The following is a 12,399-nucleotide window of genomic DNA, read 5'->3' as shown; positions in this document are numbered from 1 at the left end:
TCTCCAACCATGTGGATGTATGTCCAATGCTTCATTGGATACAAAGACATTGACTGAGCAACAATCATTTTTCCCAAACCAAGTGGTCCACAACAGCAAAGGCAGAAAAGCAGGACAAGGCCTGGCTAGAAATTCAGGCTGAAACAGGAGTGTACAAGAAGAAGACAATGAAGAGGAAAGTGAGGTGTCAACCACAGACAACCTTTCATGTCATGCAATGAGAATCTCTTTCCTGACTGCAATAAGTTGATACTGAAACAGCACACATACAACACATACTTCCTGAACTAGTAACTTACATTGTACACAAAGATCATCAGTAAAGGTTAGGCTTCCCCAGGTATGGGGAAGATGCCAATGATAGAGGGAGGTGTGGCCTTTGAAACCTTGTGTCCCATTCAACATTACAACTTCGCTGATCACTGCATCAGATTTTACAACTGATCACTCATTAGAAAGAATAAGGCTGGATATAGAGAAATTTCTCATCAAACTAACCCAGAAGGTGGCTTGACTGAAAGGGAGAGGGAAATGTGAGAAATACTTAAGAAATAAATGATTGTTGGGTATGGCTGTGTGAGATGAGCAAGATGAAAAAAAGTTCTTTTAATCATTAGATAATACAGGTACAAGTATTTTAGGCTTTCCAGAGTCTATGAAAAGGTATAAAATATATTTAAAAAAAAAAAGATATGATTCCAAAACATAAAAGGAAAAATACAAAACTAAAGTTAATTCCAAAAGCAATTTATATTTCCAAACACAAACAAGAGCAAAAAAATATACATTTGATATGGGATACAGTATTTGATAATAGTGTAAGATGGAAGCCTCTAAATGAGTAAGGCCAAGCCTACAAACATCTTAAAACAGAACTAAGAGAAAAGAAAATGGTATTTTGCTTTTGGTCTTATGAAATGGCTAAATAACAGCATCACCAGCTATTAAAGGGAAGACAAGCGTATTTGGTAGGAAAACTGATGAGCTTGGTTTTAGACATACTGAGGTTGAGGTGCCTATGGAACAACTTGAGTTCAACAACTTATTCCTAATTTTAGGGCCTGTTTAATACAGAAAATGCATGATGAACAATGACAACAACATAATGAACACTGATGGCTATAAATTCAAACTGCCCCCCTACTTCAGTGGGGCACACATTCTATTAAAACAAACTGATGTTAGTTGGGAGAATCATTAGTTGAAATGGGGAGTATCAGATAAGATTAATAGATAAAACAATACAACTATTTCACATTCTGTTTAACACTTCCCTGCCATACATCTAGTTCAAAACTAAGAGAATCATATTTTAGCATTTAAATTGCTCACAAAGCATATTTACAAATTCCCCACCTCCACTACAACCCCTTTTACTATCTCTTTGCCATGTAAAAACTTTATGATGATTGTTCCATAACAAAAGGAAAGCTGCATGTTACCCAAGGCCTATACCTCAAACTCATGTTGATCTATTCCTCAATCCAATTCTAGGATTTCTGGGCCAGAGTGGACAGTGAGTGATCTAAAATAAAGCCATGAGTAGTAGTAGTGAGGGTGAGAACGCAGGAATGAGGAAGAGCTGGGAAGGCTGGGGTGCTATTTGTCTCTAAATTGAATTCTTCACCCCAGGGCATATGATGGAGTCATTCAGTAAAATCAGCATTGTAACCACATTATGAGAGGCAATGTGGTATAATGGAAAGTATCTGAACATTGCAGTGTGGCAAAACTGAGTTCCAATTCTAGCTTTCGAACTTGCTACCGGATCTCAGAAGAAGGTGGGGAGATGGCAACAAAAGGAAAAGGAAGAGTGTACAGATTTCTTTCTTTCCTCTCACCCCACCTCCTTCTTCCTTTGTTTGCCCCATGAGCCTGTAGTTAAAGGCCTATCTGCCCCAGGCACTCAGATAACTATCTATTTGGATATGTGATGTCACAGAATCCTAGAATTATAAAATGGTAAGAGTAGAAAGATGAAGACGGCTTCAAGAATATAGGTGATTTGCCCAAATCAATCTTTTAGTTTTTGCCCAAATCAATCTTTTAGTTTATTTAGTGGCAACAGGAATAGGTATTTGGGTTCCCAGCCCAGATGTTTTTCCCCTATATGTCACAACTTAAACCTGGAAAATATGTAATTAATAATTGAAGAGGGATTTACATTTTATAATTTTCCATAAAGAGCAAATTTCCATGAATTCCTATTAACAAGCTCTGTTCTCCAAGGATGCCATTGATTCCAAATTCAGCATGAAGAAATAATGAATTATATCATTCTTTTGCCAGAAAGATTAATAATAAATCTGGTGGGTGGGAGTAAGAGCCGTCCCTGCTCACTTACCAAGCATAAGTGCCTGGAGAAGGAGTTAAAACATACCAGAGTCCTAAGCGACATTATCATCTTTCTACTGTCTCTCTGTGGTTACCAAAAGAAATGCTATTTCTTTGACTTCTTTCTTAAACGAAGTTTCTACTTTTAAACTTTTCCAAACAACATATAAGTGACTGCACACACGAACAAACGAAGGAGTGAACAAAGACAATTGATAATTATTCTAAGCCTCTGGAGAGGCAACAATGTGGAGTGATTCAGAGCATAGACTCTGAAACCCAACTGCCTAGGTTCAAATCCCAGCTACACGAATTTTTAAATGTATGACCCTGGCCAAGCTCCTCAACCTCTAGGTCCTGTGTTTCCTTATTTATAAAGTGGAGACAATAATTGGACACACATCCTAGACCTGTTACGAAGATTAAATGAGGTTAGAGGCCTAGCAGGAGGTAGGCCCAACAGATAAGCATGCTATTGTATTATTATTCTGTTATTACTGCAGGGTTAATGGATATATTTGTTTCTGGCCACTGTGCTGTAAGCTAAGAACAGTCAAAATGCCAGGCAAAGTTCAATAGATAGGAAAGAGCCAGGCGTTCCCAAGGAAAGCTGCCTGAACCAAAAGCCAATTTAAGAGAAATGACATTGGCTTTAATTTTAGAAGTTACAAAGATCTTTTCTCTTTAGTTCCTTTCCTTATTCAAGAAATAGATGGGTGCTGACACAGCAGGACAGATGGGAGGGAACGGGTAAGATGAAATATAAGAAAACAGCTACAATAAAAATGCCTTAAAAGTTCTTAATTACTGAGTGCTACCATTCATGAGGAATTTTTAAGAGTCTCAAAGCTATTAAAATGGTAATTAGGTCCCAAGAAAACAAGAACCAATTCAATTACATGCGGGATGCTTTCAAAATTTAAAGCCCTCTATTAAGAGGGTTTTGAACGAGGCACAGTTATAATTACAGGTCCACGACCAACCTTAGAGCCAAAGTGTAGGTTCCTGGCTGACGCTGGCTCTCCCGAATGAGGTAGCTCCCCTCGGCTACACTCAAGAGCTGGTCTGCAGCTTCTCGGGAGATCATGCCGTGAAACCTAAGAAACAAAGTCAATTCAGAAACTGCAAGCTTTCCACCTTTTTTGATAAAACAAAACCTCCCACCTTCTCCTGTAGTTTTCTAGACAAAGTACTGCCATATAATCGAAGGGGAGCAGTTGGGTTTAACTGTGCTTGTGTTTCCCAGGGCCTGGCCCTGGGCCGGCTTCGCTGCAGCGACAAGAACAGCACGGAAGTAGCTCTCCAATCCATTTAACAATCACGGAGTCAAAATTCACTTCCATCTCCGCGAAGATCAACCGCCTCACTCAAGAGGACAATTCCCTTCTTATGTAGCCGCCTGACCATATGGACACGCTAAAAAAATACACAGAAACGTGTCCCACTTCCTTTCTTCACACCAGTGGCATTGCTTCAGAATTTTGGCTCAGAGTCTATGGTTGGCAATTCTCCAGGACCCTGGGTTGCCCTTAATTGGCGTGATTGCCCAATAATGTGCATAATCTGCATCAGTGCATACTCAAGCCAAGAGCCAACAAATTTAACACTTACTTTCACTCCCTGCTAAAACACTATTTTTGATTAACAGAGAAAAAAGGAGGAGTAAGAATAAACATAACTAACACATTCCTTATATAAAACATTGTAGGTTCACCTATAACATTCTGACATAAAACACTGGAAAATTTAAAAACATCAATGGTAACTAATCATTAATATTAAAAGTATAAAACCACCTTGTATTCGTATGGCGATGCACAGTTTACAAAGAACCTACACATATATTATGTCCTTTTTTTTTTTTTCTTTTTTTCATTTATTTTTATTAGTTGGGGGCTAATTACTTTACAATATTGTACAGGTTTTTGCCATACATTGACATGAATCAGCCATGGATTTACATGTGTTCCCCATCCCGATCCCCACTCCCGTCTCCCTCCCCTGTCCTTTTATTAACTCAAAGAAAACCAAACTGAGCAAATGCTCAAGTGAGACTGTAGCTTTGAAAGGTACAAAAAACCCCAACAGTCCCTTGAATTTGGAATGATACATTGAAAAGGCCCTGAAATGGTACAATAATAATTTAAGAACTTTATGAGAGTTCAAGTGGCAACCTTTAGGAACTTTTCTCATGGGGAAGATTTGGTCTTTCTCAATTTGAGTCTTAAAGTAGCTTGTGCTAGCTATGCTCAATTAGAACAACATGTTTTAGACAACACGACAATTAGAATAATAATCTTTAATGATGGCTCCTGGAATTTCTTAACTCCATAAATTTCCTCAATTGTTCAGAACCAGATCCACTCTGATTCTGTTGGAACAAGAAGATGGTAGCCTATCCCTGGTAATAACACAAATATTAGATTATCAGATTGATATTTTAAGTTTACATGACACCAATTAATTTGAGAAAATTTAATATCTCCTTGCTTTTAAAAACTCAATTAATTTAAAAGGAAATCTCATTCAAGGAAACTAATTTTGGGACAAAACTTGATGGTGGTATTTAAAGACTCTTAAAACTATTCGTACCAGTTGACCTAAAATTTCCATCCCAGTAAAACCTTTATGCACTAAGATATTTCTTACGGTATTATCTTTAATACTACAGTTTAAATTCAGCCTACAAGCCAAAAGCAGAGAAATGACTAAACTATAGTATAACCATAAAGAACACCACTGGCTCCCCGCAACTCATAATCGCCTAGGTTTTACTTACAAGAGTCCTGAAAATGTAAACAGAGCTTTAGATAAAAATACTTGTTTTAGACATTATTGTTTATCTGAAAGATAAATGAATTTGGGGAATGATAGGATTATAGGTGACTTTTGTTCTCTTCCCCAAAGGGCTATATTTCTTTTTTTTTTTTTAATAATTAGAAGAATCAAGGACTTTAAAAGTCATTACATTTTTAATAAAATAGAAAAATGCTCATTATTAATATTAAATCAGGCTACAAAAATTATATGTGTAACAACTCAATTTGGAAAAACCATTAAGAAAGTAGATCTTCAGGAGATAATACTTCAACTTTTTAACATGAGTTATTTCTAGGTAGAAACTGACTTACAGAAAATTGGAAAATAAAAGTATAAATGTTGAATAAACCACCCATATCCTACTACATATATGTGTGTATATGTATCTATAATGTTTAATATATACATACATACAAATATATACATTCCCTCATATACATCTAGTATTATTTACTTAACATGGCTTGCATCTTTATGTTAGCGTTGTGTGCACATTTTTCCCAAGTTATTTTTTGCAATACTTGTCTTTATGTTCCATATTTTCACCAACTATAATTACATTTATAGTCAGAAAAATAATTTAACTCAGTCAAACTTGAACACTTCTCTCCTCCTGCTTTTAGTTTTTACTAAAAGCATCCATTTACCTGTTTCTCTTACATATTCCAATCTATAAAATGTTTTCTGATAATCCATACTTACTCTCTTCCGTAATACTTTGGTCTATTTTCTACCTATTGGGAAAGAGAAGAAAGATATTTATGAAATGGAAATGTTCAGAATACAACTCAACATTTTGAACATGTGACAAACTAAAGCATATATTAAGAGAAAGAATTAGAATAAGAATAGAAAAATCAGAGCTTGGAGTTCCAATTCTATCAGCAGATTGACTATTTCATTTGGACTGCTCACTTCATCTCCCAGATCTTTTTCTTATCTATAAAACACTGTGCTTGTAAAAAGAGTCAGACTAAATTATCTTTCATTTCTAGGATTTTATTAATCTGAAAAAAAAATTTACATCACTTTATTCAAAAAGTAAAATAAAACATCCAAAACCTTAGTGCCATGGTTGTGTCAGAACAGACTGGCTTTCTCTTCCGTCCGCTCCCTTCCTGTTACACCATATTGCCCATTCTGTTACACCATATTCCCCATTCTGTTACCATCTCCATATAATCTTGCCCCTTTGTTTGCCCATTCAGTCCTTCCTTTATCACAGTCTACCTCTCCAAGAGCTTTTCCTGGTCTGTGTGCTCATTGTACCTAAAGAAAGGTCCAATAGAACTGATTCTAAGGAATGTCCCTGGGGTAGACTTAGAATATTAGTCCTGTTCATTCAAGACACCTTTATTTAGTGGCAAATAAGTGGTAGGAATCATCATAACTGTCATATGACAAAACCAGTTGTTACTCTTGAGATTTACATTCTGATGATGACAGACACACAATAAGGAGGTTTGAAGAAACAAAACGAACAAGAAAATAGGAAGCAGTAATAAGTGCTATAATGAAAAGAATGAGTAACAGAAAAGGGAGGACTAATGAGGTATTTAGGTTGGGCGATCAGGGAAGACTTCTCTGAGATGACATTTAAACTGGGTCTTGACAGAAATGGAATAAGGGGATAGCTTATTGTAGTAGTCCATTGCAGACACCATGGACTACATTCACTGAGTTCATGCTAGGTGTTATAATTACATTCTGAATCATTTAATGCTCACAATGAGATGAATTATTCTACTTCATCCTCATAAGATAGTATTATCATTCTCATTACACTGCTGAAGAAACCTGAGAATCAGCATGGTTAGAGAACTTCTTCAAGGTTACTTGGTAGAACCCAAGGTGAAACTGTGATTCTTACTCTGAAATAGCAAGAAGGGCCCAAACCCTTTGTGTATTTGACACTGACTCATTTAAATTAGTTAAATATGGCAGTTTCCCAAAGCATCTCAGTCTGTCCTTTTGGTGACTATTTCCCTTCACCTCCACACACAGCCTGACCACCAAGTTTAGATTACCTAAAGGTAATCATCAAGGTCTGGTACTGTTTTAAGCAAGCTTGAGATATTTATTCATATTTGAGAAATAAATTTTGCAGTTCAATGAAATGTATGATTATAGCATATGCTGCTGGCTTATCTAGCTAGCCCAGATCACTGTCTTTGAGCTATTTTCGAATTGTCTACAATGTAGGTAACTGATACACACACACAAACACGTTTCCTGTGTGGCAGTGACTTCTTCCTTAGCCCTTCTCAGGAGAAAAACAGGCTTTGTCTTTAAGTGCAATTCATCTCAACATTCCTTGAATCTCGATAAATATATGCAATTTTGACTTTTCCTTTGAACTGATTATTAACATTTGCCTGGTTTCTTCGTATGAGAAAATACATTTTAAACACATGTTCATCTTCATTTCTGTAGGAGAGACACAATGTTACCTTTTACTGAAAATTGTATTTATATAACACTTCACCCTTTAGGAATCTTCTGTTGTCTATTGAAGTTGTAGTCAAGTCATTTATATTCTCAAAAGTAAATTCCACCTGATTTGGTCTTGTTGCATAACTTCTCTGCTCATAAAACTCAGTGTGCTAAAAAATATGCCAGCTGGTCTCCACAGCTACAGAGGAAGAGTAGGGCCACGAAACTATTTTTGTTTAAAAGCAAACCTTTGCTTTTGAGAGAAAATTTTAATCTTTAGGTCTTAAATAACTAATTTAAGCTTCTACAGTACTGTATGATGAAATGTTATCCAGAACAACTGTGCAGTGTTTATTCAAACTAAAAATGTATAAACCCCTGGTACTGACTGTAGAGGAACACTTGCACATGTATACATGAAGATATGTATAAGAACGCTCACCGAAGCACTGTTCACAGTCATTTTTAAAATGGAAATAAATGTACACCAACAGAGGAATAACTAAACTGCTTTACAGTATAAATGATATGCATGGTTTGAAGGAATAATGTAGCTCTAAAGGAACTAACACGAAGAGGTCACCAAGACAAACTACTGAATACAAACATAAGCTCTAAGAGTAATACAGTATGATACCACTTAGGAAAATCACTTGTGCATGCAATAATATATATCTACAGCATGGAGAGAGATCTGGAAAAATATATACCAAAGGATACCTCGAGGAAGCTGAGAGATAATTAAACTGAGAAGACCTTGGGAAAGGCAAAATGGGACTTTAGGACTGCCTGTAAAAAAAATCTTTTAACAAAGAATATCACTATAAAAAAACAGAAATCAAGAATAACTTTTGTACAAACTAACAGTGGAGTCTCAGACACATTAGAATGGTCCCCCAAGATTTTGAGGAGATCATGGCCTTTCCCTCAAATTGTGATATCTCTGTAGGTGGCTAAAGAAAATTACCTTATCAGGCATATGTGACTGAGGTAAAAACAGAGGAAAGGTCTTGAATACACTCTACTCATTAATGAAAATCTGGGCCAAGCACAAGTACCAGTGAAGACTGAGGAACTGCTGGCCCCAGGTGGTGCGGCGGTCAGTGGCATTGAAATGGAGCAGGACTCTGTTTTCAGCAAACTTGCCATATTTGCTGCAGGGCCCTCCCAGGTACAACAGCCTCTCCTTGTCCCCTATTTCTTGTATGTAAAAAAACGTTTTAGTCTCCGAGCCCTTTCCTGAGTTCCAAAGAGGAAACTCAAGTAGTTACTACTTAGGGAAGAATCACGCAGTGTCTCAAGTAGTAGAAACAAAAGAAAAGCAGTCAAGAAACAACAGCTCAGCAATAAATGCACCCAAGATCCCCCTCAAGGGAGACACACGACCATCTGACACCTATGTTTGAGTTACTCTGCAGGAATAAGACCCGGATCAGGCAGAGGACGGTGACTCTGTGCTGACCACAAGCATGTAGATTCTAGACTGGCTGGAACCAGAGTTAAGGATTAGGATTCTTAAACACCACCCCATGACCTCACCATCAACCAGTGAGAACAAAGTCATTTCCCCTGCAGCCCTCAGCCCAGTGTTGCCTTAACAAAACCTTCCATGAAAGCCATTGAAGAGTTCAGTTCTTTTCATCAGGAGCTGCCCACTCTCTGCTTAGCCGGGCAATAGGTGGTATACTTTCCTTCACCAAACCCAGTGTCAGTAAATTGACTTAGCTATGTTGCAAGTGTGGAGGCAACTTTGGTTCAGTAACAGGGTTACAACCCAAGATAAATAGTGATTACTTATTTGATAGTCCTGCATTGGTCTACAATATGCTTCCACTGATTGCCTAAGCAACCATCTTCATAAGACAATTAATTTTGGCTTTATATTGCTGTATTTTCCTTACCCAAAGGTCTTGAATTAAAAGAAATTAGGTAAGCATTGTTGATTAACACAGTACTGATAGAAGAAACAGTAAGTTCAAAACAATATTCACACACCAATTTACATCTTCTCTGCATTTTTATAATGGAACTGTCAAATAAAACTTAAACACAAACTAATTCTTTTTTTCTCTTACTTAGGTAGTGAAGGGGATCAGATCATGCCACTTTAACATAAGGATTATTTTGAGCTGAAGGCAATTAAGAGCGAGCAAACACAGGAAGACATCTGCCCTCTCCATTTCTGTCTAAAACTAGGGCATAGATTTAACTTCCCTTTGTAAAGGCATCCCCTTCTCCCAAAACAGGAGCAGAAGAACCTAACTTCAGAGACAACAATTGATTACCCAAGATGACTTGAATCTGCATAATTAACCCTTACTAAGTAGCCCTTACTTACCGTACAGTTCCTAATCACCTTCCCACAACTTCCCACTTCTCTCGGAAGCCCAGACTCCTGTTTTCTTTGTCTTTTTTGCACACTTGAATATTCCTTGTTAAAATGGCGTATAAGCCCCTGGGTGTAACTGCCTCTTGGGGTTTTCATTTACCTGCTTTGAGCCCCTCCTCACCAAAGTACATATGAAATAAATCTTTTCTGTTAATCTCTCTTTTGTTAAGTTTAATTTGTAGGCCTAGACACTGAATTTAAGAGGACAGAGATTTTTCCTCCCTTACATATTCAGGGGATGTCTAAGGTATCATTATTTAAGTAGTGACTTGGGATAGTCTTTTCAAACTCACAGACACTATAGCATTATCCTGATAATCAAATTAAAGGATTAGTCAGTAATATAACGACCTTATAATCAATTTGAAATGGATTCAAATGAAATCATACAAATGATTATGAATAATCCTAAAACTAGTTTACTTGCAAATAGATCAAACTGGGAATTTAAATGTTATATGCAATAATAAAAATGTTTGTGTGTATATAAACATTTGTATTCTTATTTCTAAGTTTCTGAAGTTCATAATAATAGTCAAGGACCTTTTTTCAGACAAAAAACTGGTTGAAGTCAATGTGGCTAAGACGTGATTTTAAATTATCACTTGTGCTGAATTATATGCTTTGCTTTCTCTAGTTTTATATTTAGTAGGTAACTTTTTTTATGATAGCATATAATGGGTAGATAAAATGAGAAATGAGGAGAACAAAAAATTTCAAACTAAAAATAAAAGGTGCTCATAAAAGATTCTGTAGCTTGGTCTGCATAAATATATGTCCTTCCACCACAGAAAGAAAACTTTAAGTTAATCTACCATTATCGAATATAACATAAAGTGCATAATATAAGAATTTGGTAGCTAAACAGATGCCATTCTACAATATTTTAAATGTCAATAGAATCCATCAAATTAACATTTATTGTAGAACTTTGTAAGTAATGACCTACTTTTTTCATACATAAAACATTTTAATCAAATTCATCAAACCACACTCTTCCAAATAAAGGTCTTAATTCTTATATTTTATTTTCCACAAAAAGAACTTGTTTAAAAAAAAAAAACAAAAAGCACTTGTTTCATATATAAGTATTTTGCTCTCCAAAGAAAAACTGCAAAGAGCAGAAATTTTAAAATATATATATATATAAATATATATATATATAAAAAATAATTGTTAATCCTCTCCTCTCCTCTCCCACAATATTATAGATTCATGTTTTGGATTACTTCTTTAATGAAACCCTATTCATGGCCATAGTTCAAAATAGTAGTTCTAAAAAAAATGTTTTTTCTAATTTAAATTCAATTTTAAAGAATATATAATTCTGAAGACAAAACCACTAGAATAATGAACTAAAACAGAACACTTCCAAAATGTTCAATGCTGTTCCTTCCTAACAGTGGTACTGACCTAGTTAGACATCACGTCAGACATCAATAATTCCCTTTTGTTTATATTTGAACAATGGTACATAGAGGCAGTCACTTTAAACTTAGTCTGGAATTCTATAGGATGCTTCCTGAAAGGGTATAAATACAGGAAACATTAAGGAATACGACCTTGGCCAAATATTAGTAATTTTTCAGGCAGCAACCTAGAGGATATATATAAAGCCTATATACAAAAATAAAAATGCTTTCAACTGTCAAAATTTTATTTTGTACTGTTTTTCAAAATGGCTCAGATATCTGGAGGCATGAAAGAGGGAAGAGGGAGAAAAAAACTGCATTTGGGGTTTGCTTCCTACAATGGTAGATTTTGAATTAAAGACTTATAAGTCAGTAAATATTCAAATAGAGCTTTGGATCTATTTTTGTTTCCTATGTTAAAGTGGAGAGGAGGAGGACAGAGAATGAGAAGAGGATTAAAGGGGACGAAGAGGAAAGGGAGGAGGAGGAGGAGAAAGAGGAAAAGACTAGGAAGAGGAGGAGGAGCTAATTTAAAACAGCTCAAAGACAACGAAAGACCAAAATCAGATACTCTGTAAGGATGTGCAGCGTGTAGACAATAGCTTTCCAGGGGAGAACACGTTTTCCACTACATTTTGAAAATTACTGTTTCTTCTCATGCATTTTACACCACAAAAAAAAATCAACATGGACAATATTATTGTTGTCTCTTCGCTAAGCTGTGTCCAACTCTTTTGCCACGCCTCAGACTGTAGCTCGCCAGGCTCCTCTATCCATGGGATTTCCCAGGCAAGAATACTAGAGTGGGTTGCCATTTCCTTCTCCAGGGGATCTTTCTGACCCAGGGATCGAACCCATGTCTCCTGCATTGGCAGGTGAACTCTTTACTACTATGCCACCAGGGAAGCCAATAATGTGGTAACAGACTTCAACAAACCAAAAAAATAAAAACCACAAGAAAAAGCAGTGCCAGCCCAGTGAAGGAGTGGGTACCTGTCAAAGAACTACATA

At 36.2% G+C, this 12,399-nt stretch overlaps 1 protein-coding gene across 2 annotated transcripts in view; it reads right to left on the bottom strand.

Annotated features, from left to right (window-relative positions):
• The window catches only part of CHN1 (chimerin 1), a 199,608-nt gene that overhangs the window by 122,253 nt on the left and 64,956 nt on the right, over positions 1–12,399 (bottom strand). Inside the window, exons 4-5 of one of the 2 annotated variants that reach the window (XM_061135169.1) lie at positions 5,857–5,888; positions 3,318–3,431 (exon numbers count right to left, since the gene is read on the bottom strand). In XM_061135169.1, coding sequence (XP_060991152.1) covers positions 3,318–3,431; positions 5,857–5,888 — 146 coding nt within the window. Of the gene's footprint in view, positions 1–3,317; positions 3,432–5,856; positions 5,889–12,399 lie in introns of those variants that run through there. The other variant, XM_061135171.1, reaches the window with a different exon arrangement.

Source organism: Dama dama, chromosome 33, assembly GCF_033118175.1.
Source record: "Dama dama isolate Ldn47 chromosome 33, ASM3311817v1, whole genome shotgun sequence".
NCBI lineage: Eukaryota > Metazoa > Chordata > Mammalia > Artiodactyla > Cervidae > Dama > Dama dama.
Note: the sequence above shows the minus strand (reverse complement) of the source record. Positions and strands in the feature narration are given on the sequence as shown.